At 40.7% G+C, this 27,695-nt stretch overlaps 1 protein-coding gene across 4 annotated transcripts in view; it reads left to right on the forward strand.

Annotated features, from left to right (window-relative positions):
• The window catches only part of syt7b (synaptotagmin VIIb), a 96,704-nt gene that overhangs the window by 52,847 nt on the left and 16,162 nt on the right, over positions 1-27,695 (forward strand). For 2 of the 4 annotated variants that reach the window (XM_035164691.2, XM_035164684.1), the window contains exons 3-7: positions 2,758-2,837; positions 4,012-4,146; positions 7,795-7,992; positions 13,245-13,595; positions 18,457-18,579. In XM_035164691.2, the coding sequence (XP_035020582.1) occupies positions 2,758-2,837; positions 4,012-4,146; positions 7,795-7,992; positions 13,245-13,595; positions 18,457-18,579 (887 nt within the window). The remainder of the gene's footprint in view (positions 1-2,757; positions 2,838-4,011; positions 4,147-7,794; positions 7,993-13,244; positions 13,596-18,456; positions 18,580-27,695) is intronic. The other 2 variants (XM_035164700.1, XM_035164717.1) reach the window with 2 other exon arrangements.

The following is a 27,695-nucleotide window of genomic DNA, read 5'->3' on the forward strand; positions in this document are numbered from 1 at the left end:
ACTCAGTGCAAATAACACATTCATCATAGAGTGTAAAATTCAACTACATCTTTCTCAACTAAGAAGACATCTTCTAGTCTGATTTAAAAATATATATATATCTGTCATGTAAAAATAAACATGAGCTTTAACAATTCACATTTATTTTCCCTTTAAGCATTTTACACAGAGCAGGAAATGTCGAGAACTGAAAATTGGAGAAGTTATAGAAACTTAAAGCAACCAACTGTATTTCTGATGCATCTATGTTTGTTATTTATCATGTCACATCTCTTGTGTCAAGCTCAGCACAAACATCTTTAATGCAATGTGTTTCTAAAAAGAACCATCTCGGTGGGTGGATAGAGTAGCTGCTCTTCTCCAGCAAAGGTTTGAAGTAGCTTGTCAGTGTAACGCTCAGAAAAACAGGGATGCTAGTATCAACAGTGCAGCATCAGCAAACCTGTTCACCCGTCCACACCGGGGGAAAACACACAACTGCTCCATGAGTGCACGGCACAGGATAACCAAGTCCTCAGGTCAGGAGCAGGCACTTTACATCACTACTTAATCTGCTGTGCAAAGCTCTACTTTGAAATTCAGAAGAAAATAAAGATATAAAATCAATAGAAAAAACAATCAGGCACTTACAACTCATCAAAAAATCAGCTGCAAGAGTTTTAACCAAAGCATCAGTGATTTTAAATCTCTACACTTGCTGCCACAGGACTGATTTTACTGCTCATTTTTAAATCTCTGAGTGAAGCTGCTCCCATAACATGTTAGTCCAACTTAACCCTGTGAGACCCCTGAGATCCATGGGGTCTGCTTGTGGTGCCCAGAGTCAAATCTGAACCTGGAGAAGCAGCTTTGAGTCACTGTACAACACAGAGCTGGAACCAACTGCCTGATGATCTCAGGAAGGCTCCATCCATTGCAATTATTAAAACCAGGTGGAAAACTTTTTTTTAAATTCACAATTGCCTTTAACTAAGATATTTTATGAGCTTTGTTTTCCATTATATTTTTTTATTTTATTGCTCTACACAATTCTATTATTAATTTTCCTACTCAATTTATTTTTTAATTTTGATTCAGATTTATCCGTTTTATTTTCTTTACCTCCTTTAATCTTTTTTTCATCTTTTATTCAACTCCTTTCAACCTTTTATTTTGCTCTAAATTTGAAACTGTGCTTTCAGATTTTAAATTGTTTTCTTTTGATTTGTCTCTTTGTTGTTTTTCAACGTCCCTGTACAGCACGTGGAATCTACCTCCCAGTATGAAAGGTGCTTTATAATCGATCGGTTCCCATTGAAGTCCGGGTTGGATAATGAAAGTCCGGATAAAGTAGCCAATACACCTGAACTATGTTTGCAAACAAGACTTATTTTAATGAAGTATTTGAACTTCTTTTATTTTTTCTTTCATATTTGTAATGTAACACTGTAATTGTATTATCTCTCTACGATGTAGAAAAATATATACAAAGATGCCCTATGGGGAAAAAACTGAAATGCAAACAAGGCATTACAGGCAGTGGAGAGAGGGAGTCTTCTCTGTGAAACTACAGTTTTCTTTTACGTCTGGTTTTCTTTCACAGCAGGATAGAAAATAAAGAGACCGTGTCTTTTTAGTGAGGATTTTACGACTCCTGTGCTCTTCATCTCCTTGTTGTGAGGTCGGGGCGGGAAAACATTATATATGAGTAAAGAGTCCATGTGACTCAACTGGAAAGAGCTCAGCGTTATCACCCTCAAGAGTTCAATAGGGTTCAATAAAAGTAAGTAGTAAAAAAAGGGAAATCAGCTGTACTCTGTTTTCTCAGATTTTTGCCAATTCGGAGCTTTCGTTGTTTCCGTCACCTTAAACTGGATTGATACTTCACACCAGCGTTTACAGGCGGTCCTGCCCGCAGACACCCACACCATTTTGATTTATAGTTCTGCATCTGATTTCACACGCTGATGACAACACCGACACGCGAGAGGAATGTGCATGATCAGACCATGTTCTCCTTCATCTAACGGCACTTTTATCTTGGACTTTTTTTATGCTTTGAGATAAAAAGCTTTTTCTTTTTTTTTTTTTACTGAATTTACTGTATCAACAATCTCTAAACGGCTCAGGAACCTTTCAGGAGAAGACAGCCCCAGCTCTCCAATACTGTTCCTGCCGTCTCTATATGATACCATTTGTATGTTTAGTTTAATTCTGAGGACGAGCACATCAGCTCCAGCGTGTTCTGCAACACAGTGGTTATGTGCATACACTCTGTACCCGAGCCATAAACCTTTAACACACAGCTATAAATACAGTCTGTGCAGGTGTGATAAACCAGGATGTGCAGCTCCTTAGGTTTTCATAAATGTTCAGCTTTACTCGTTTTGAATTCTTGCATTTGTTAAAGTTCTGTGTGGAATCGGATGTAAAGCTTCCAGTGCTTTGTGTTTGTGAATGGGGTCCACCTGTTTGTGTGCAAAGATATGTTTGTGCCTGTGTCATGCATGGGAGAGTGTGTTTTTGCATCTCATTGCGGTTAAGTGGTCCCTCGTCACGTCTCCAAGCCGGCTGCCGTCCTGGCATCAAACCAATTTGTTGCTCTTCCCTCATTCATCATATTTTACGACACGTGTTGGAAACCTGACGGCGTTCTAAAGCCTCCATAATGAGCACTTCAGTTGCAAAACTGCTTTTCGTAAACAGCGATCAAGACACGAATTTAAGATCCTTCTCCCCCTCTCCATCACTGTCTGTCTCCCTCTTGTCTCGTTGCAGGGGAAGAGGAATAAGCCCTGGGTGGAGGCTGCAAGCTCTCCAGAGTCTGTGCGAGGTCGAGGGGAAAATAAAGCCATCAAGTAGGTGTCAAGAAGGGTTGTAGATGGTGGCGTATGGAAATGATCCATGATGTGGTGATATTAGTATCGGACTTTAACAGCCATCCCTGATCAGAAAACTAATCTTGCAGATTGCTACATGGTCTGATGTTCATCCTAGAATGATGCCCTCGAGATTGGGTTCTATGTGATATTTGTCATTTATTAAACGTGTTTAATCTGAAAACTTCTCAACAACACAGTGTAGAAACGTCACTTATATATTCTGTTTTATGTAAATCAGATGTTGGGTTTATTGATATATCTTACTTAAACCTTAAAGTGACAGAATTAAATCCAGATCAGTCCAGAATACACAAGACGTCCGGCATTGAATGACACAGCTAACGATTTGTTCGTCTCATTTGTTCCTATTTCACATATTGTTCATGTCCAATGTTGTTTGTTTAATGCTGACTTTTCTTTCTCCTCTGTTTTATATCACCCTATACAGCATGATAAAAAAAATGCTGTATTTAATGGATGTTTTATCAATCACCAATATTAATGCTGTCATGTTTTTGAACATGTCAATTATCAACGTTCCTCTTTCTTTACTAAATCTTAAATTTTGCAGTGTTGAATGTTCCCTGTAAATGTTATAAAAAAATAGTAAATAATAATCAATTTAAAAAAACAAGATAACATTAAGTTCTTATCTGTAAATTAATAAAATATATATAGAACATATATTATTCAATAGTTTAATGGTCTTGAATGTTAAATAACATTGAATTCAATGTCAAAATACAAAAATACACATCCTATTGCTGATTGTAAATGTTTGTGGTTGTATCTGTACCTAAAATAAATCTCTATTGAATTATGGTTTTCTACAAAAATTTGACGGTAAGTGTTTGGGAACTTTTACTGCCGTACCTGGAGTTGTTTACTGTTTCCAACTCATTTCTTATGAACTAAATAATTCAGTGTCCACGTTGATGCACCATTGAACAATACAACTATACTGACATTGAAATTATTACTTTTCCTTCATTTATCAACACTCTGACTTTTACGTTTATGAGCAAATGTACTAACTTTGTTCTTTTTTATGCTGGTTTCTCTCTTTCCTGTCCCTCAGCTCTTGTAACTGTCTTTGATCGTCTGCTGCTTTTTACCCGTCTCACCTCTGTCTCTGTCTCTCTGGCTACAGTGATCTAGACAGAGACTTTTGGAATAACAATGACAGCAGCAATGTGCAACAGAGATGGAGCTCCTACCCGCCCAAGGAGTTCCTCTTAAACATGTCTCCCTATGCCCCGTACGGAGACCCTCGCCTCACACCCAAGTGAGTCTCACTCATGGCTGGTAAGGGACCCCTCTATCAGGGCAGGGCTGTAGTGAACAGGGGCTCGTCTTGAAAGACATCGTGAAATTGGACGTTATTAGCAAGGTAAAGGATTTCTGCTTGCTAAAATTGGTGCAATTGGCCATTGCTGTACCTGAAATATAACACAGAAATACTAACAATTTATCAACACACCTCTCTGATCAGTGGAAAGGTCACATTTAGTAATCCATAAGGAGGCAGAAAAACTCATTTTGTTACACTATCTGTCCACACGTCTTTTTACAGAAGGCTCCTCTCAGCCCTGGTAATCCTCATGTTTTTGCAGTCAGGCATGTCCTCAGCGAGGTGGTGTTTAGTATGCACTGCTGGCCATGCAGCACCTGATAGAGATGTGTCTAACAAAAGGCATACACAATGAGTTCACACGTCCAAACTGAAAACACAAATCAGGCTTTAAATCACGAGAGAAGATTACACAGAGAATTGAAACGACGCCTCCTTTTTGTAAATGCTACCTGGATGTTAAAGTAAAACCTGAAAACAGAAAAATACATGAGGAAAATAACATTTTATTATTTATTGTTATGTTATTTTGACAGTGCACACGTTGCAAAAAATGCAAAAGTTTAATAGCTCCGTTCCCTGCAGCCCTGCTTGCCTCATCACACCCTCTTACCTCTCACCTGCAGCCCATGGGGTGTTACCATGGAGACAGTCAAACCCTCAGAGAGCAGATCACAGTGTTTCACCTGAACCCTCTTCCCCTTCTCACAATGCAGCCTTTCAACTCCAAATATTCACATCTGCTCCTCAGGATATTGTAGCAGACTCGACTTGAACATACACACTTACACAAGTCATTAAGGTTTCCACACAGGTTTGACTGTTGTTGGCTTTCCTGATTGTTTCATATATATTTGTATGGTTTAATTTGTGTATAACAGTAGCTTTCTGGTGTAGAGTTACATGAGAAGATCAACACCAGTCCCATACAGTATGTTGCATCAAATATTCTGTTAGGTGGTTAGTTTACAATAAAGACTGGAAACAGGAAAAACAGCCAGGCTGGATCGGTCCAGAGGTGTCAACATCTGCCTACTCACACCTCTAAACCAATGACTGTATATAAGAGGGATGACACGTCTCCACTTTCTCCCACTATTCAGTAATGAACGCAGCCATAGTCTGCGCAGTAACAATCGAGGGATCGAGCCGTGCAAGTGCCACTGATACATTTGATAAATCAATCGTGAGCCAGTCTGTGCTGTCAATGATGAAGATTCACTTTGTTTTCATCGTATCAAATGACTAATTAAGACCAAATGTATCCAACAAACAGCTCTTGGACACATCAGTGTCACATGAACGACAGAAACCATCTTTGAGAATAAATTATTTGAAGTTTACTTGGACTTTTCAGTTTGATCTGACACGCTTCGTGGGGATCGACACGCTCTGGCTTTACTTTTAGGGAACCGTTATGCCCTCCATCTATATATAGAGTCTATGCCTTACACTCACTGATTGACACCTTATATCTAATATTTGTTTAATAATTTTTACAAACATTTTGAATTCCTATTTGAGAGCAATAGCCGGGCAACTATGGAGACACCAGAAAGATACTACACCTGGCCAGGAAATAGTCCAACATACAGCAGTAAATGATTGTTTTTCATACAGATCGAGCCAACAACACTCCACCTGCTGATTAAGAAGTGTTGCTTGGTGGATTACCTTTAAATATTTGTTGTGATACGTTTCCAGTCAGTATGCTAAGCTAAGCTAAGCAGCAACTGGCTTTATCCTCATATTTAACAGTCAGCCATGATACTGGTGTGAATCTTCTCATCCAACTCTCCACCAGAATGTGCGAAATGACTGCTCCCAAAAAGTGAAGCCAAACATCACAATTGTCCCCTGGTGGCTAGCTGCATATAGGTCATGAACCCCATCTTCTCATCTTCTCAAATAAGGTTTTCCAAAAATGGTTTCTGTCCTCTAGGCAGTTTTTATCACAGCGATGTGTTTAAGTGGTCGTATTTCCAATAAGATTGTTTTTAATTAGTTATTTGATTAGTTAACCTCATTATTGACAGCTGAGACTGACTCGTCATTGGTCAAGTACATGTATCAGTGGGACCTTGATACTTGGCTCCACACCACGATCACTACTGTGCAGACTCTGGCTCCAAATGACATCACCACCCCCAAGATGGCAGCACCCAACTCCGGGATATTTTGGCTTCACTTTCATGCAGTAGTAAGAAGTGGAGAGACGTCCTCCATCATTATTTGCAGTCTGTGGTCCAACTGTTCCTTCAATGGGGAGGTGTCTGTCTCTCTTTTTGTCACAGTTTTTAATGTGAATGTCCAGTCGCTCTGTGTTATTATTCCTGTCACCTCTTCCTCCACTCACTCATTGTTTTCTGCTCATTCATTATCACTATTCCCACCATCCCTCATGGTCCTGTAAGCACTTGGAGGCTGCCTGATAGCCCCCCCGAGTCTAGTCCACTGAGCCCTGCTCCAAAAAAATTGTGCGAGCCATCCTTTGTGTACAGTGCTACAATTAAGTGTTACAATGGTAAAATGTCTGTTTCATATCAACCTCTGATCCATCACTTGGATGCATCTCACACGTCACTGAGGCATTTCGTGAACCTGTTCAGTCGTATCCTCTCCAATTACATCTTACTCAACTCTTTCAGAACCACAGAGAGATCGATTACTCTCAATCTGTGCAGTGGCGCTGAAACTATTGTAAAATCAGTGAGCAGCAACGATTGTTGTGATTGTGTTGCATTATACTTTTGACATATTATTTAAATGGCATTTAATAGGCAGATGATAGCGGCATTTCTGATATATGTGATAGCAGATAAGAGAGAGTTACTTGTTATTGTGGGAATAATTATGCTTTTAGGCGCAGAGGGCTTTTTAAAATGTTTATCACTTTCAAACTAAGAGGGAATTTGAAGTGTTTTACATGAGGGGAGGAAATGCATTGGAAAATAGATTAAAAAACAATTAGAATCAAACTAAATGATTAAATCCAAAGGAGTAAAGCAGAGTATTAGAATACAGAATAATCATTTGTCAGAGTTGTACGACAGTGGGCAACATAGTCAGGAAATATCTCAATGAGAAATCATTCATTTTACTGTCAGCCCACGTTTACTGTCTAATTGTTGTTGAAGCCGTTGTCCTGGTGTGCAGCTGTGTGTTGTGTGATTTGTCCTCACTCAGTGGAAGGTCTCTGTACTGAAGTCGACGTTCTGTCTTAAGTCATCTCTGGGCCTACATTGGTTTTTTGCAGTCTTGACTGTTGTACTTTGGAAAATGTGTTTTGTCTCAGTCTCAGAACTTTTCACTGCTTATTTCACTGACTGTCAGGAACTATTCCATCAAGTTGTTGTTGTCTGCTGGACACTTGAGGCTGGACTATGTTTCCCTCAAGTGTCTTTCTCACCAGTTTGAAGAACTTTACTAATGATACTTTTGCTCTCCGGTTCTGTACGTCTGTACGTCTGTCTCTCGTCTCTTCCTCTCGCTCTCTCTTCTTTGTATCCTCTCTTGGTTCTCTCTTCTTGTCTGTCCGTCCCGTGTTTCTTTGTCTACGATCCACCCCACCGTTCCTCCCAGTGGGGCCGCGGATAAGGGTGGGCAGGGCGGTGCTGGACCCTCACTGGGGGCCAGCGACAGTGGGGGTGCTTGCTCTGGGACTGGGGCGGGGCCCAGTCGCAGTGACAGCGTTCGAAGCATGGTGACGGGGGGCAGCAAGGCCGGGCCCTGGCAGACGATCCAGAGCCACATGCATGCCGGAGGCCTGCGGTTTAGCAAGTGAGTGGCGCATGGTGACAGGGGGCACGCATGAGGGGCTACAGTGGGCACAACTACAGCATGGTGTGGAAATCGAGGAAGAGTGTGGGTTTGTTAAAAAATCATGAGTGGCACTGTTGCATGTTGCTCTTAAAACATGGAGCTTCAGTTGTTTTGACACGTGCAGACGAAGATGCTGTAAAAAAAGGGCTGAAGTCTGCAGAGACTACCTGTGATGCATAAGTAACCCCTAAAGTCTCTTGACTTTCTCGCTCATAAACAAATAACACTTTTATGTCAGCTGCCAAATATTCACCAGCTGATGTCAGGACAGTCTGCGACAAAGTGCATCCAGACAATGTTCCTCCGCAAGCTGCAATTTACTCAAGGATGTGGCAGTTTTGAGACTTTCAAAAGAAACAGATGCTCCCAGAAGATCTTCAAAAAATAGCTTGTTTATTCATCTGAAGTAACCGCTTTTAATCTCTGACTGGGTTGTTGCATAAACAGCAGGAGAGAATCTTTATTAGGCCGGTGATGCCTAAGACAGCCTTTCCTGCAACATGGCTGAATGCAGTGTAATTTGAACCAAAGCTCGCTTTGTACCAACATCTGGAAACAGCTGAGACGGTGCTTTGTTTTAGCAATTAGCTTAGACAACAGCCTGTCTCACTGCAGGTAGCAAATCACAAAGACTTTCTGTTGGGTTTTAATGATATTCAGGGAGATCAGCTGACAGTGTAAACAACTATAATTGATAATAAACATTATGTGACATAACCAAAGAAAAATTAATAACCTAGATTAAGTATTGCCGAGATTTGTCAAGACAACCACAGTGGTTCTCAAACTTCAGCATGTCAAGGACCTCTATGCTGAAACAGATTATACCATGGGCCACCACTTATAATATTACTACTACTACTAATATTAATAATAAAAACTTCATTTTTATAGCAGTTTTCTTAGCAGTAACACCAAGAAGAAAAACTAATTTAAAACCAGGGAGTTGACTCAAAGGAAACTGACCACATAAGCGACAAAGCAGTCAAAATAAATAAAACGTTCAAAAGGTTTCAAAAAGACTTCAGTGGGCAGAGAATTTGAAAGTGTTGGGGTCTGAAGAGCAAAGGCTCAGTCTCCCTTTGTGACCAACTGTGACAAGATGTTTGCTTTTAGACGTTTTGTTGCAGGACGTGCATGAAATTCAGAACCGAAATAGTCAAACATTCTGACAGTGTGTTACCTATGGAGGAAATTACAGTGAAAATAAATCATTTCCTCTTTTGAATCGAATCCCCTGAAGGACCCACTTTGAGAACCTCTGCTATATGTAGTAGACCCTTCATTTACATAATGCAGGTAGATTAAAACTTGATTGTGTGATATTTTTTTTCCAATTAACCCAAATGACAATATCTATTTGTGACCCCCTCGTCCTTGGTTTATCACAGAGTGCAATTCTAATGAGTTATGGTCAGCACTCAGCCTCTGTAATTTGAATAATTTGTTGTCGGCCTGAAAAGGTGAAAGTGTCAAGTGTTTTCACAAAGAAAATAGCAGTGATTATAGTTGAGCTGACAAAATCAGCAGTTTAGTGTAGCACACACAGATGTAGATATAACCCAGAGAGTTTAAACCAGTTCTTATCATGAAAACTGATCCCAGGACAGGGATCACACAAGCTGATGGTAACAGCACCTCACCACAGTAAAAGCCTGATGTAAGGTCAGAGACTAGACGCTACTATCAACTCAATAAATGCGCTTTATTCAAATATAATCTGTCCCATATGAGTAAGATGTGGAAAAGCTAAAACAAATTCTTGGCCGCTGAGAGCTTCATGTTTTTGGGAGGCTAATGAACATATGATCTGACTGTATGTAAATTGAGGCCCAGATAATCAGCCTGTTGTACCATAATTCATAAACTGTTCATTCATTAAAGTCAGAACAAAATACAGCTGAATAGATTGATTAAAAAGTTTAGCCTGAGGCTCGCAGTCAAAGTCACTCTAGTATTCTTTCATGGTTATAGCCAACTTTGTATTTATAAGACTGTGTCTTTGTTAGGATCAAAACAGATTCTTCTTGATTGGAGTGTACACGTTATAAACTGCTTCCACACATAGAGAATGAATTAGTTTTCATTTTGAGTAAACGATGCAGTGTGTTGTTTTTTTTAACAATATGTGCTTTATTTATAGACATTCAGTGGAATATATAAACTTAAACTTAATTTTGAGTTCTCCTGTTTTATTATTCTTCACTCCTGTCACTCTTCAGTTTTGCTCCCGTTTCAAATCTGCCTGAATTTCCATTTCTCCTCTGGAATTGGTTTCTATTTTGGGCCATTTACTTCTCCCCCTCTCTGTCTTTACCCCCCCCCTCTCTCTCTCTCTCTCTCTCTCAATTTTCCTTAATTATGAAATCATTCAAGGTTTATAGTCATTTTAATTGACTTTCAAGCAAGAAGACATGTGAACATAGCTTCTTAATCAGTCATAGGCAACAGAATATAAATATAGCTCACGCTCGGGGCACATGACTGAATGACTGGTGCCAGGCTGTGCAGACAGTAGATACAGACGGCAGTAGAGATGTACAGTACCTGAAAACGCATTTAGATGCAGCTATCGAGGAAATCGCTGTGAGAAAAGGACTCTGGGTCGGAGAACCTTTGAATTTTTGAAACTCGTTAATTCTTTGCCAAATTTATGACACTGAACAGACCGGCAAAATGTATTAGGACATGAAGTGGCTCCCAGATGTCTGGCTGCATGCCACCATGAGTCCAGCCAGATGTATTGAATTTATTATGATATCAGTTACGGTAATGTATTTGTGTTGATGTGTAATGTCTATGTGAATCAACAGACCTTTTATTTATCCTTTAAATTTATACCTGACTGAATATTTTGGTTCTTTGTATGATGTTGTTACACTTCTATATATTTTATTTCACCTCACCAGAGCTCATGGCTCACAAGTCTCAAGAGATTTCACCAGAGGAATAATACAGCAGGTGAAGAGAGCATTTGTATACTAATGACAGGATTGTCATATATACTGTATCTTACACTTATGATTTTTAAATTTTAAAGTTAAATCCCAGATAAAAATATATTTCAAATATAAAATGACTGCCATTTAAAGACTTCCAACTACATAGTGGTAACACACCTATTACACCTATTCGTAAAAATATGAATAGGTGTAATTGGCTTTATGTATTTTAATTAACTGACAGTGTGTAAACATGACACCTGACAGACAGGCTAATTTTCACCCCCTTTCTACTCTGCGGCATCTTAAAAAACAAACACTGCAACACACTTGTCACCTGACCACCACAGTGTTTAACTGAAATCACCACAGATACCTTATTTTTATATCAAATTATCAATCAAGTGCTGGGCTGACAGGGTGAGTATTGCCCAAAAAATAAGTTTTAAAAACAGACCTCTACTCACAAGGAGGCTCTGACACGGACACAACATCTTGTTATAACCCGTCTGCCTGGCTGGATTATTTATTTGGTTGGCTCTGCTGTACACATGATAACAATATTCAGTTGAGCTCCTGGTTTTGTTTTTGGGTCCAATTTAACTGTATCTGCAGCACAGCTGAGAACACAAAGCGAGATGGGGGGGTGTGGCCAACCATGCAGTTTTTTTCTGCTTGAGATGCTGGTGCTGGTGTGGACTGTGGCTCGGGTCACATTTTTGTGTCCGAACCCGTCCCGGGCCCAATGCAGTTAATGGAAGCTGCACTCAGTTGGTGTTACTCTGTCCATAATACACATGGTTATTGTTTGTTTCACCAATTATTTGCAGTGTAAAAAATCTGCCTTGCCAATGTGATCGACCCAACCTGAACCCACATGGCATTTCAAAAAATGTGTCCAATTCTGGGCTGGCCCCTCAGGTCCCAATTGGGCTTGGGTTGGGTATCCACTCTATGGTCATGCTACATCTAGTGGTAGTAAATTTCATGATATAACTTTCTCTAGTTTTTATGAACAAGGAGCCTAATCGTAGTTCTTGGACTTCTACTCTTCTGTTGTCTATGCAGAATATAAAGGAAACCTTAATTGGCAACCTTTACACTTTGAAACGAAACGAAAACGAAAAGAAATATGTTATTTCACATTATTTGTAGAGTTTAGTTAACATTCTCATCAAAGCCTATCCTCAGGAAAGATTGCTAATGGCGTGCACTCTGTTAGTATGTGTGCATGTATGAGAGAACGCCTGCATGAGTGCATGAATATTAGCGCTTTCTTTTATTTACAGCTTTACTCTGCTGCTCAGGGGGCACGTCTCCTCGCTCTCCAGCAGAGTTAGAGCCAAGTTAATATTGAGGAGAGCTGCGAACACAACTCAGGCCCCCGGCAGTAAATCCTCCCTCACAGCATTAGCTCCAGACAGAGCTGTTCAGCACAAGCTTACAGTCATCAGGCAGGCCAGTGATTGAGGGGAGGATAAGGGGTGAAGCACTATTACATGATTGTAAGAGTAGCAGACCGGTAATTAGGGAGCAGACTTACAGAACAGTGATTTGAGGTGGTGTGGAGATAGATTGATGGGAGGGCCGAGGGTGAAGAAAAGATGAATGGACAGAGGAGATGGACAGAAGTGATGGAGAGCAGCGGAGCTCAGAAGCACAAAGGTAGAGGGGAGAGCGGCGAGGGGAAAACAGCAGGAGCAGATAGGACCTTGGAGACGGACTGGTGGACGTAAAAGGCAACAAGGCAAGAAGGTAGAAGTAGGTCAGGGCTAATTAGGAAGAGAAGTCACGTACAGAAACAATCTAGAGCAGATTAAAATGAAGCCATAGCGATGCTTAACCTCAGCTTCAGGTTTGGTTTTACTGCTGTTTGAAAGAATAATTGATTGTTTACACATTACACGCTTGCCCATCCATATACTCATAACCTGGCATAATCTCCAAATCCTAAACAATTGCTTTCAAACAGATGTTCCACAGTTATCTAGAGCTTTTTGACAACTCTGTTCTTCTTTCTATTCTTTCTTTCACTTTCACTTTGTTTGTTTTGGATGCAAACACTATTTTCACACCTTTTAAGCTTTTCTTTCTTGCCATTTTTCAATATCAATATTGTCATGTGTGACCAAGTTTTTCATACTTTCATTCTTTCTAAATGCTTGCTAAACCTCCTGCCCTGTCCCGTATCACTCAGGTTATCTCTAACTCTGATTTCTGCCTTGTTGTGTCCACCTCTTTGTCCGTTGCTCCCATGTGTCTGCTCAGTTTCGGGGATGCCTCCCTCTCATCTGCGTCCACCTTGGAGCACATCCCATCCTCGGCCGTGGCACGGCCTCGGCCCCTCGTCCGGCAGCAGAGCCTCCAACAGCCCCTCACTCACCACCCCCCTCCGGGTCCCAACGACCCCCCAGTCACATCACAGAGCCTGGGCCAGCTTCACACGGGCCCAGGCGGCGGAGGCCACCGTGGGGGCCCGCGGGGGGTCCGGGGGAGTCCGGCTGGAGCCTCCCGGCACAGAGGAGGAGGAGGGGCAGGCCGGTCAAGGTCCAATCCAGGCAGCTGGGATCACATGATGGAGCAGATCCGGAACAGAGGGCTGGACGTCAAGTCGTTCTTGTAAGTGTCATGACGTTTTCTACTCTGTGAAATGAAAATGAAGCTTGACAGATGACAGACCAAACTGTAGTGACTGGTACTTTTATATCGTAAAGTCTGAAATACATATGGACAATGTATGTTGCATTGCGGACTTTATTTTGAGGTTTCTAGGGTCGACACAGCTCACTTGCCAACCTGCTGCATGCAAACATTCCTGCACTAAAGCCTACTCTCATTTTTGTATGAAACAGTTTTTAAGAGGTGTTGATTCAGCTCAGTTGCCATTTTGGAGGCTGTGCTGTAGTTTGGGTGTTCGCTTTATATACTCACATGGATAAAACTACTCTTTATTACATTGTTGTCACTGTAATGTCAATCTTTTAAGAACTACAGTAACGTCAGGCTAATGGTAGCTATCCAATGATAAGACACAGCAAGCTAACATTAGACAATTCTGATTGTACATACATTGTACATACGCTGTACATACATCTTTTACACACTGACTGTGCCAAGTTCAAAGCCCATCAACTGGCTTGTACGCTAATTCAACAGAAAGAAGTGATTTTCATCTAAGGGAGTTTATGCTAACATTGCGTTGCGTTTTTATTTTGCTGCGGTAACATTAGCTATAGCAAGTGTGCAGCCATGTGTACGAGTTGAGAGGGATTCCGCAACATACTTGTCTTTTTAAACAAGTTATTTTTGTGCAACGTTAGCTAAGGTTAGCTAAGCATTAGCTCCCTGAGTATTTTAATATTATCCTCGGCTCACCGTTCAAATATTGAACAAATTTGGATGTTCTGTTTTTAGTCTGTATTTTACAACCACATGTACTGTGATTTGTTTTTTGGTGAGCACCTCATAGTTTTTGTATGCGAATGATATTATCTTTGCTATATTCTTTCCCACTTAATAACATTGTCGTGGATGTGGGGATTGTGAGGAATGAGTGTTGACTTGCTAATATAATGACTGGTGTGAACATTTTCTGATTCAGGAAACAATTCTTTACACATTTTTTTGGTCCATTTCAATCTTTATGATTGATGTAAGGTTTTTTATTATTTTTGAGACAACAGGCTTGTGTCCAAGTCAAGTCACAAGGCATCGGTGTAAATGCCTAAGTGAAGTTGCAAGACTTTTTGCATTTTGTCGAGTCTTAAGTCATCAGATAGAGTCCACAGCTCTGATTTAAAGTTACTGGTGACTAAACTGTGACATTTTATGTTGTGAAGTGAAAATACAAAGTGGTATGACATTGTTCTTGTGTAGTTCAATTCCCTCAAAATTGTTCTTTGAAACTCTCTTGATAATTTAGTTTTTCCATTATAGACTGATAAATATTACAAAAATGAAACACCTTAAACCTTACCCACCATGGTTCAAAAGAAATGTTCTTTCACCCGACAGTTACCAAGGTCATCATAGTTGTTTTCGGATTCATTCAGTAGTGAACAGATTGTTTGAGGTACAGAGCACAGAGAGCTCTCTTCCTCCATTTGACTTGAATGATAGATTACAGATTATGTGCTCTACAAAGCAGCCTCACGTAAACGCCCATTTCCCTCCTGACCATGAGCACAGACACTCACACACACCCACACACAGCTATACGCTCCTGTACTTTTTGCACGTCTTCCCCTTTAATAGTGTCTCGAGGCCAGTGACATCGCTGCCTATGTGAATCACCATTCAAAGAAGGCTGGGCACATGTATATATATATATGGAGGTGGCATCACCCATTGTCAACTGTTCTCGTGAATCTCACAGGACCAAACACGTCAGTTGTGGACCCTGGAGGGGCCGACACTGTGGGCAGGGGGGATATTGTGCATTTGAAATCAGATCAATGGGGTATGAACAACCAAATGCAGCAGTTCTACCTTCCACGTGTTACACCACATGGCTACTGAGCCACCACACTGTATATTTCAAACGAACAGAGCTGATGTAGGGTAATGATTTCAGCGACCTCCATCTCTAAGATACAAATCCATTCACCTGATCGATGAGCCTCATGTTGGTGGTGTTTACACGTCCCCTGTGGGTCACTTTCGCTAAAGAGCTAACGTGTTCAGCTTGTTTTTTGATTTTGTTCAGCACTACAGAAATAACATGCAGGCTGGGGAAATAGAGGAAATGTGCAGATACAATTTTTCCCTTCCAGATACTGACTACGATATATGGACTTTGCGTATCAGTCAATACGATCCCCAATTCCATACCTGAAAAAATTGTAGCTTATTATATATTATAGAGCAAATTTTGACAGCTGCATGCTACTAACCCTTTATGGAAGTCATGATTGCTATGATTGTTGTTTGACTTATTTCTTCTATTTAACTAGCAACAGTACTGCCACTCCTTGAAACTGAAGTCTTGCAGTTGCTATGGGTCAGAACTATTTTGGTCAGTTGTATGACATAGAGTAATGAAGGAGAAATGGATGAAACTTAGAAATACCATGCTTTAATAAACAGATGACAAAAATTAATTTTAACCTTTTAATCCAATGGAAGTTTGTTCATGTTTGTGCCCAATTAGTCATCAGGATAGATGGATTTAATTTTTCACATTCAATTTAGATTACTGTTTCATATTGCAAGTTTATAACAATCTCTGTGATACATTAGATTAGGATCCACCTCTCATCACCTTGTGAAACTGACTTTCCAGTCACGGCAAAATAAAAGTGAAAAACCAAGCAAAACCTCCTTTCATAATGAAATATTTAGGTTTTAAAGGATGTAAGAGGAAAAATCAGGTTGCAATAGCTCTTTGAGAAATTACTGTGGCAACGAGGATACAGAAAGGTTGTCCTTGGAGCAGCGTGCAGTGTTAGAAGCTGAGGTGGAAAAGGACTCAGCAGAGCCAGAGAAAAAACGTATGAGAAGCAAGAATTATGTGCAACATGTGTTTGTATGTGGGTTGTTATTTTGAGACTTTGAATTTCAAGGTTGGTTGTTGCAGGTTTTTTTTCATGGCCTCTTCCATTTTCGTGGATTTCCTTCACTTTTTCTTCAAATTTTTTCTGCATGTCATCTCAATTACCTCTTATTTTCTCTCTCAAACGATTCATACCCTTCTTTGAGGCTTTTGCTTATATATTTATACACTTTTTCTTTTCTGTGACCCAGATAATGTATGATGATAAAGCCATTGAGACAATAGTGATCCTCTACCTCTCTGCTAATGATGCTCATTTTATTTAAAAACATTTAATGACCACCATTTCTGGAGTGGATAAAAAAAACCCTCATAAGACATTGAATGCTCCCTAGTGCTTGAAAAAGCTCACACTCCTTACTGATGCATTGTTTAACCTCATATATTTGATGATGAATTGTGAGCAAAAGCACCGTATGGATTTTTATGAACGGTTATATATAATAGGGTCACAGATGATGAATATCCCTTGTATTTTAATTTGACACGATGAAACAATAAATATTAGAGGTGCATGTATTCTAATATGATCCATGCGACATCAGGTCAGCGTTAAGTAGCCGAAGAGAGAATTAATTCAGCGTTCGTCAAATAAACTGACACCAAAGCCATTGGTCTCTCCATGCACTCATGCTAATGGTACAGCATAAAGTACATTAAGTAATCATAGGCACTACTCATTATCCAAAGCCTGCCTGAGAATAAGAATATGTACTAATTCAATTGGATGGCTTTTAATGGCACACTCTCAACCTTGCAGAATGGAAAAGAAAAACAACAGCACAGATCCTTTTCCTCACTTCTAATGTAGTCTAATTTACTAAGATAATAAATGATGAAAAAAAAGTCAGATGGCTGAGGATTGTGCTTTAGTTATTTGTGTAAGGGAGATAATTGGTTGTGGAAATGGCAGATTATGTTGTCTGATATATGAATGTAACTGTAGACTAAGACAAAACTGCAATACGTATAATATAATGCCCTAACACTTACTTGCTGGTTACCTTTAACATCTTTAATTATGCTATTGTTGAAATATGCGCATCAGAGGTCAGTGCCAGTCCTCATGCCACAACTGAAAGTAGAATAGCCCCAATAGTCCCCTTATGAAACCACATTTAAATTCACAACACTCATAAATATCAGTCCCGTAAACACGTCGGATTTTTGTCATCAAGATTCATGAATTATTCTCGGGGAGAAATCAAAGAGATCTTGCAGACAAAAGTCCTGGATCCATCTTCTGATCCAGATCCAGACCAAATTGTGTGTGTTGCTCCCTGGACCATGCCCCACCCCTCCACAAGATTTAGTGGAAACCGAGTAATTTTAGTATAATCCTGCAAACTAACAAAAAATGCAGATGTAAATATAACCTCTCGGCAGCGGTTATTACTGAGCGAGAAAGCAAAACTGCCACAAAGATGCATTGTACAATGAAATGCAAAATCATATACGGATGTAGGTTAATGTTTAAAGCTTTTATGTTTTTTTTCTCCATATAAATAAATACACAATAAACCAACAAAATCCTGTGTTTTCCCCTGTTTGGAAAATGATAATGCTCAGTGATGTTAAATCAGCTGTGAGAAACAAAGAGTGATGAGTAGAGATGCATGTATTGAAGTGTTGCTGGAGTGTTAGATGAATGAAGTCTGTGTTGTGTTCTCACTCCACAGCACAGTGGTGTGGTTGAGATTCGCTGCAATGTAAAGTACAGACTGAGCATTTGTTAAAGTGAAATAGTGTCCTCACAACAGTCTACCGCCTCTCTCCCCCTCTCTCTTTGTACATGAAATGAATGTGTGCCGCCTGTGTTTGTGTCACTGCCTTCTGTTGTGTTGTTTTTGTGTGTATGCTTGAGTATTTGTGTACCTATTTGTCTACATACCTGTGTGGTGTCTGTGTTGTGTTTGTCTTTGTGTCCAGCGAGGGGAAGATGGTTGTTCTGTCTCTAGCTATCGGGCTGGCTGAACAGGATGACTTTGCCAACCTCCCAGATCTACAGGAAGCGCCAGACAGCAAAGAAAATGAAACCACACCAGAAAAGAGGTAACGAGAGAAACGGAGAGAAGAATAATGGAGGGAGTGTGATTAGTGAGGAGCAAAAACAAAACAAGTGGCTGCTTGCCGGGGCTGTTTATCTCTGTGAGCATAGAGTGTACATAAAGATGAACGACATGGCAGCTCCCAAAAGTGAAGCCAAAGTGTCTCGATCACCACCTGGTGGCTTGCTGCAGTACAGGTCCTAAACCCAGCCTCCTCCATGTTAGTTAATGGGGGCTGGACCACAATAAAAAGTCAAAGTACACAGGTCAAATGCATTTCTCTCAAAGATATTGTATGTTCAAGTGCTCAGTTTTAATGGTAAGATTGGTTTTAATTAGTTGCTTTAAAAATGAGGTGAAAGGTCATGATTGACAGCTGAGACTTACTTGTGAATGTGGAGCGTGTGTATCGATGGGATCTCGCTACTGAGACTCTGTCTCCAAAACACTACTGTGCAGACTCCAAATGCGCAAGATGGCTGCGTTCGTATCCAAGATATTTTGGCTTCATTTCTTGATACTGGGAGGAAGTGTTGTCCATCTTTAGAATGTCTTTGTGTGTGACCAACCAACAAAAGAAGGGAAAATAGGCTAGCAGCTTAATTTTTTTTATTCAACTTAAAGGACTATCACAAAAAGGTAAAACAGACAGGACCGGCTGCAGTTTGAATACCCTTGTATAATTTAAGAGGTCATTAGCTAACTCCATCCACTGTTTGCATACACTTCTTGGCAATTTTTGAACAAATGACCTCTTCCTCAGACATTAATAATTATTGATGACATGTGATAAGATATTTCACTCACATTAATATCAAATGACTTGATACTAGGGCTGTAGCCAAGAATTAGAATACTGATGTCAAGAGGCCAGATTTTAAAGGGCAACCCTGTCCTACTTACTAGTTAACAGTTTGGTGTTCTGAAGCCTTCTCTGCCACCATATGTGATCGACTGTTCATGTAATTATTTATTTAAAAGATATATAATAAATACATAATACAGATGACATGACATCACACTAAGAGTTATATCAGTTTAGTTTCCCAATCTCTCCACCAATCTGTTGTTCTATGATTAACACTAAGTATTCTCAGTATTTTTTTTTCCTTCTGTCTGATTTCCTCTTCCTGTCATTATATGTTTTCTCCAATTTTTCTCTCCAGCTTTACATTTTCGGTCCCTCTCTCCCATATTTCGTGTCTTCTCCACCCAGATCTTTGTAAATCTGCTCCTCTGCAGTTCTTCGCTAGAGCTTTGATCTTTGAGTCGTAGGCAGAGAAAAAAGGGCACCCTCATTATTTAGAAGTAAAGTTCCTCGCATGAAACACTTGTCTAAAATATGCTAACCTCTCATCCACCAGTGATCTCACAGCGGCTTTCAGAGACGAACACAGTCTCTCAGCTGGTGAACAAATGACTAAACATGCTGCCCTCTTATCAACGTCCGACTGACTGAGGGATAAAGTGTTTAACCCGCTGTTTTGACACTGCTGGGCTGAGCATTAACCTGGTCCCACATAATCCTACATACATTTGTGTAGGATTCTTTCAGAAATGCTTCTTTTTTTAAATTTCAAGAAAATAGAAGATTGTCTCAAAACCTCCCTGCAGTTGCCTCAGAGTGTGCTGTTCTAAGTAGGTCATCTGTGAATTTGTGGTCGATGAAAAATAGCTCTCTTGGAAGAAAAAGACATAATAAATTTGTCTTCTTTATGTTGTTCTTGCAGCTATTATGATCCTTTTTTATGCTTTTAAAATGTAATTAAAAAAACGTCTAGGGTTCAGTCAGGGGATGTGGACCAGCTTACCTCTCGTCCCCCCCCATCAACTGCTCTCCCTCTCTCTGTGTGGAGCTTTGTCAGGCACCCAACTCTAATCACAGGCAGCCAGTGAGCCTCTACCCCAAGGGGTCGCGTGGGCCAAGTTGTCTAGTGTCCTTCCTCACCTAATAACAGCTCTCCATCATCATTTCTGTCCATCTCTCTCATCTCTCTGTCTGTATAGTTACCCCGTAAGCTCCTTGTACTCGTCTCCCGCCTTGCTCCCGGCTGTTTTCATGGAGCCCAATAGACTGAGAACAATGGAACAGAATGATCCCGGCAAGAATATATGTGACAAGACAAGATGCTGTCAGACAGTGGGAGAGACACAGAAGAAGGAGTGGGAAACCTTTGCTCTTAGATTTCTAGAGAAATATGCTACAAGATAAAAATAGAACATCCCATAGAGATCTCAGATTCTCTTGGTTTATTAATGAAATCAAATACAGCTCGCAGCACAAATATCTACAAAGACCAAATCTGGAGAAAAGGGGAAAGAATAGGATGAGAACAAAAGCTGTGTGCACTGTGTATTAGGTCAGATCTATATTTGTTCAGACAATCCTTCTAAATATGGACAGTAAACAAGAATACCAAGTAGCACCCTGTCCCCGTTCAACAGCGTTTATATATTTCACATTTCAAATGAATGGTTTCAATAAACTTTTTGGACACTTGGGGGCAGCACAACAAACTGGAAACATAACATTTGCATCCTTATGGTAAACATGTTGCAAACATTTGCCTATTAACACAACCGCATATAAACTTTGGCATTTATTTAGTGCTGCGTTTGTGTCTGAATAATGTAAGTCTAACATTCACCTCCTTTTTAGCTCTGTTTTGGTCTCCACCAGCTCCTGAGGATAATATAGCCGTTTTCAGACATGAACTAGAGAAGATAGTTGGGTCCGGATGTTTTCTGGTCTTTCTCATTTAAAGTGGCATCTGTGTAGAGCGTGCAGGAGTCAGGACATAACACATAAAGTCTGCTGTGGATATCATGTGTGATTGTTTAGAGCATACCAATACCGTCGACTGCACTTATCACCAAAAAGCTCTCGAATCTTGTCGTCTTTCCAAGTCGAGATTATCTGCGTCTTCTGCTGAATGGCACTTTTCATTTTGAGATAATGTTTTTGGTTTTTTTTATCTGTCGTGTGTTAGAAAGAGGATCAACATGCTCACTCTCTTGCGGTGACATTATCCTGCTACATTCTCATGCTTATGCTCATGGGCTTACTCAGACAGCCCCCATAGTAAAAACTCCAGAGAATTTCCGGAACAACTGACATTTGCGTTCTAAGGTACGGCCCCTCTGGATAATTTGTAGAAAAATATCTGGAGTTCAGTGCATGTGAAAGCAGCTTATTCCTGTACTGATCCACCGCATTCACCAGTTTGTCAAATGTGGTTTTGAGCATGTATGTTGGAATAGTTGCTTCTGGAGACAAGGTTGGTGAGAGCAGCGAGACTGAACCAAACTACAAAGTGTGTGTGCTGTAAAACCCAATCATTGAGATAAAAGAGGCGAAACAGCTCTAATGAGATCTGCACAGTTATTTGACATTATGCAGAATCTTTTGATTCATTGTTAATATAAAAATATTGCTGCAGCTTTACTGTGTTTTTAGGATTTAATCAGTAATTCATCTACATTGCAGTGGCTATGTCAGGAATCGTAATGAGGGTAGAAAGGAAACTGATGAAACTGATGAAAGAGAGAAGTTGTATCCCTCATTACATAAACAAAAAGATGTTTGATTTGTGTACTCGTACAGAATATGAGTTTAAAGCAGATCTGTGGTGATATACAGGTAGATACTGTAGCTGTGTACACTCGGATGCAGGGAGCTGCTCATCAAAGCTTGTAACATGAGGCTCGATCTATTTTTACCTGCTGCCACTCATTTGAAATCTAAGATACTTGCACAGCCAGTTTTATTCAATTACATCTGATTCACATGTGCTGAGGTGGTGGAGATCCAGTGAAACTGCCGCTGAACAAAGTTGCAGAGTTCGATATCGCTAGCGTGTTGTGTTGTGTTGTGTAAGTGCTTTCATGTTTAATCTGTGATTTGGGATACTGCTGCAGCTATAACTCTTGCCTACAAAAGCTGCCTTGTATTTATTACATCCCAGAGATCAAATCCCCTTAAACTCCAATGTTGTGATCACAGTTAATTATATTGTCGTTGAGGGACACATTTTCTTTCTAGCTGATCTGTTCTCTCCAGACAAAGCCTGTGTTTTATTATTTCTCAGTCTGTTTAACTTGAACGGTCCTTTAACCTCTTACATGGAGATTATTGTTATAAGTCAGGGTCACAGTGGTGGCTTGGACATAATCACCCACCTGCAGATATCTATGATGGAAGCTCCGAAGCTGTTTGTGTTTTTATTATCTCGGAAAGCTGTTGTTTGATAGCAAAGCTGCATCTTAATGAGCTCGGAGATTTGATGCAACAGGAAAATGAATATGAATAAACCCAAAAGAGCTCACTGGCCCCGGACAACCTCCACTCACAATGTTGAGTTCGTAGAAGCTGCAAAAAAAAAGCAGTTTCTGAAACATCACCGACTGCTTCTATTCAATCCGAGCCAAGAATGTGTTGTGCCCACACAGACTGTCAATGATGGGATGTTCAAATTAAGAGTGGATCACGCTGAAGGTTTCCACTAAAACATAAAGCTGCATATTTGATAATCCTGTTAATTCACAATTAAGAATGACTTGTTATTAACAGATACTGATGTATTTTATCATGATTTAAGCACTGCTGTGGGTCCTGGTGTGGTATTAACATATATTTCGATTCAAAATCTAAACTGTCCAACAGAACACGACATTTGTTGCAGGCTGTCATACAAACAATGGGCGTGTACATCGCTGGCACCCGGCGGCCTCAGTGGGAATCAAACTTCTAATCTTGGCAGCGCTGATGTGACACTGCACTCGCTGAGTTGCACAATGCAGGACTGTACAGTATTAATCAAGCAGGAAGTTGTTGCCACCCTTTATCAGCTGGCATATCCGACTCTTTCAATTGTGCACTTGAGCCAGCAATCAAAGTGAGTCAAGCCTCCTATAATGACTCTCCCGGCACGGCCACTGGTCCCCACGGCAGCCTCTGGAGCTGGCATTGGCCTGGGAGGAAAGATGATTGGAGAGAAAAAGCGATGTAGGTCAGCACAAACGAGGCATCTTTTTAAAAACCCTGTCAGATCTGAGTCTGGAGCTCATTTACCATCTACCGTGGTCTCGTCTCTTGGCTACAGGCAGGGAGCTGATTTAAGGGAGCCCATGAAAGGAAAGTGAAGGGGACGTCACAGAGAAGGTGACAGTGAGAAGCACAAGAAAGAAAAAAAACGGTAGCGTTCTCAAAAGTAATTTAACATATTTGAAAGCGTTTTTATCTCACTACATGTTTACTTAATGCAGGGATTGACACTCCCTGTGGATAAATCTGGAGGAAAAGGCAGCAGAAGTCTATTCAAAGAACATCATGCCGGTCGAATACTGCCGACGGCTCCATTAGTTGTATTAGCCTGCGTGTTGAGGCGGGTGGTTGCTGAGTGATTTGTCCCTGTTGGTGGGGAGCGCTGAGTGGGCTGACATCGGAGCCTGAGCCTCATCCATCATGGGACATGGGACCCGTATTGTGTTTCGTGGTCTCCTGGGGCCAGCGCATGATCAGCAAGACCCATGATACAGTATGTTTATGGAGACGCACTTCCCTGCTGGTAACCCTCATTCCTCATGTTCTCACCCGTCCATCCACTTCCCCCTTCCTCCCCCTCTCCCCCATCCCCATCAGTTTCCTCTCTACCCTCAGTGGCCCCTTATTTTCTTCCTCGGTGAGACGTTCTCCTCTGTTCCCTCTCCACCTCTGCCTTCTCGCTCAATCTATTTGCCACGCTTTATTTAATTGCATCTAATAAAGCCATTTTCTGACTTTGCCATGTTGTTATGCCTGTTTGTCTCCTTTCCTTCCTCCTTTTTGCATTCCACCATCTCCTTATTCAGCCACTTCGCTCTTTCCTGAGGGCGTGTGCTGGCAGTGTGACAGGATGATGTCACAGCAGCGCTCCTCTGTTAGTGCAGATGACTGTCAGCTGCGCCAGACGCTGATGAATTTGCTTCATTGCCAAACATCAGAAAAAGGAATGAGATTTCCCTGAGGACCGTTTTCATGTACTGATATAGAGTATTTTTGCTCACACACCCACCAGCCTTCTGTAACATCCCAGTATCACATTTCAAAGCACTGGTTGCAACTGTTAAGATTTAACTCTTGGCTCAGAATGTGAGGTTTTATAGTTTTACATGCCACAGCTCTGTTTCTAGCTTGTTTATGATAAGGAAGTCAATATTATCTCTATCTAATACTATTTTTCCACGAGGCCAGCTATAAAAATACATGTAATAAGTCTATGTCACTTTATTACTTATATAGTATCCTAAGGTGTTAACTTAGTTATTTTGGCCTGACTTGGAGGGAATGCTAAGTGAAACCGATAGAGGCTGAAACACACAAAAACCCTGATTTATCTTCTCATTTTACTTTTTCTTTTCCAGTGTTTTTCCAGTCATGGAATTGTTACAGTTTTCTACCACACATAATGTCATAGGGACGATGTCGGGGTGGATGGTGGGTGTTCAAAGCAGAGGACTTTGATTCTGGAGACCTCTGGGCATTTCCATAAAAATAGACTTCAGCCATGGCTGAGGAGGAGTTTAGGTCACAACAACCAGATCTAAAATCTAAAATGTAATAAGGTCTTTTTATTTTGAGACATCGGAGAAGAGTGAAACAATGCAGACTTGTAGCAGAGCTGAGACGCTCTGGCTTCTGTATGTGGCAGAGGTCTGAACTTCTTCTAATTCTTCGATCAGCCTCAGGAGAGTTTGGGGAAATTAAGGGTCCCATAATGTGGAATGAGAGTTTTCCATGTCTTTTATGAAACCAGTGCCTGTTCTAAACCTGCCTGTTTGGAATGGGCTGTTTTTTACTAGGCCTGTATAATACTGGTTGCAGTTTTCTTTTTGAAACTGTAGAAGCGACCTGCAGTAATTGAGCCACAAATAGACCTGCTGCTGGACTCAGTCCTCAGAATCCTGAAGCTGCTCAGGAAGAAGAAGCAGAACTGGAGAATCAGTTGTCATTGCCGTTTTCACCAACGCTCTTTTGTCTTGATTGACAACGTCACTTACGTCGATGATTCCCAGCCGCCACTGCCGCAGAGCGCTGGACGCCTGTTTATTCAAAGTTTATTCATATTGAACGTATCAGTGTCCAAATCGCACCAAATTTCACACTGCACAGCCTGTTTTCAGGAACTGTGCCTTAAAAGTCTCTCACTTCTCATTTCTTCTCATTATCTCATTCATGTCCCAGGGGAGAAATGCAGCAGGACAATGTGGTCACAAAGAAAAAAGATCCGGCTATGACACGTGTGTGTAAAAAACAGTAACACTGATTTAAATCCTTGCTGTACAGAAAAGGCTCAATTGACTTTTACATAGACAATACACACTTGACATATGCAAGTGATGATAATGTCTCTGCGTTGTCCCCTGTGGTGTAATGACTCACTTTGTCCAATAACATAAAGGATGGCTTCCACCTCTGTCCAGAGGCCACAAGGTCAAAAGTCAGATTGGTGTGGTGATTTCTCCAGGGACCTTTCCCCAAAGAATGGCCGTGTGTGTGTGTGTGTGTGTGTTTGTGTGCGTGCGTTCATCCATTTGTTTTATTTTAGAGTTGCTCATAATTCATTTCCCTTTGCAGAGTGAGATCAGAGCTTGTTTCATTCTGATGTTCATGACTGTTTTATTAACAGGGAGAAGAAGGTGTCTCCATAGTTTCTCATTTTTGTCTTTGTTGCTTTGAGTATCATGGCTGGAGGTTCATCTGTTCTTTGTTTCAACGAATCAGCCATTTTCAGCAGGAGCTCACACACACCCACCGGCCCATCGGTGTTATGCTGTGGTGTTTTCACAGGGGGGTTGCAGGAATGTAGGTATGAAGGAAGTCAAAGAGTGTGTTTCAAAGGCTTTCTAAATGTTTGGTCCCTTTGCCCCGTGGGCTTTTTGCTATTTTCAGTATCCGACCCTCTCCGTGGAACTTCCTTGGATTTCACTGCCCACTTTTGAAGGCTCCTGTTACCATGGCTACCCCATGTAAAATACATGATGGTAGTGAGTACAACCTTAAGTGGGAGCACACATTTCAGTAGTCATGGTTACAACAACCTCTAAAGGATGAATTATGTAACTGGTGTTGTGTTTCAGACAAGATAGTGGCTTGCAGGCAGAAATAGGGGCGACTCATATATAGCTACAGATATTTCTCCTTCTGTTTTGGCAAATTCCAAAGTTGATCGCTCCAAGTTTTACTTTCTAATATTGAAAAATGTTAAGTTCATGTCTAGTTTTGTCGCAGAATCCTCAACTGCAGCGGGAAGAATTCAATTGTCTTTTTAGAGACGAATAACTGAAATCCTCCCTCGTCTTTCTCCAGTGTTCCTGCAACATGTCTCATCATTTTCTCCAATCGGATTTCAGGATGTTATCATGTCTGTTTGAGATATTATGCAGCACCAATGCCCTGCTGCAGGCTGTGTGTGTGTGCGTGCATGTGTGCGTGCATGTGTGCGCGAGAGAGGAAGTGGAAGAGTACAAGTGAGTGTATAGTTGACGGTGAGTAAATATGTATATTTGTACGCATGGGTGAACTCACCTCAGTACCACACCCAATTGGTCCATGTCCCCGAGGCCATTGCCGTGTTAACAGTCGTGATTCGAGGACACTCTGAGCAGCAGCAGGTCTTTATTTTCCTCTCGTGTCACCAAACCTTAATCTGCAGTGACTGTGACATGCAGACTCCTCAACTCTACTCGTCTTTCACAAATCTTTTAGGAAAGCTCTACTCATATCAGAGTAGTGTTGTGCTGATGTATCTTTATTAAATGTGTCTGTTTCCCCCAAAACAAATTCAGAAATGAGGAAACACTCCAGTGGTGCAAAAAGGGAGAGAGACTAATCCTGTGTTTTGATCATTATAGAGATTTTTTTATTACTGAGGATATGACGGCACTTAACTTTCTTTTTTAAATGGCATTTAAACTAGAAAACTGCAGCACTGTCACACCTGCAAGAGGATTCATGCAGGTGAAAAGAAGAAAAGACAGAAAAACTGAAAACCGTTTGAAATAAAATGAGGAAATTGTTTATGCTAATCAAGATCATTTTAACATTACAAAAAAGTTATCTGGTTCAATATTCTGATACTT

This window comes from Hippoglossus stenolepis, chromosome 1 (assembly GCF_022539355.2).
Source record: "Hippoglossus stenolepis isolate QCI-W04-F060 chromosome 1, HSTE1.2, whole genome shotgun sequence".
Lineage (NCBI taxonomy): Eukaryota > Metazoa > Chordata > Actinopteri > Pleuronectiformes > Pleuronectidae > Hippoglossus > Hippoglossus stenolepis.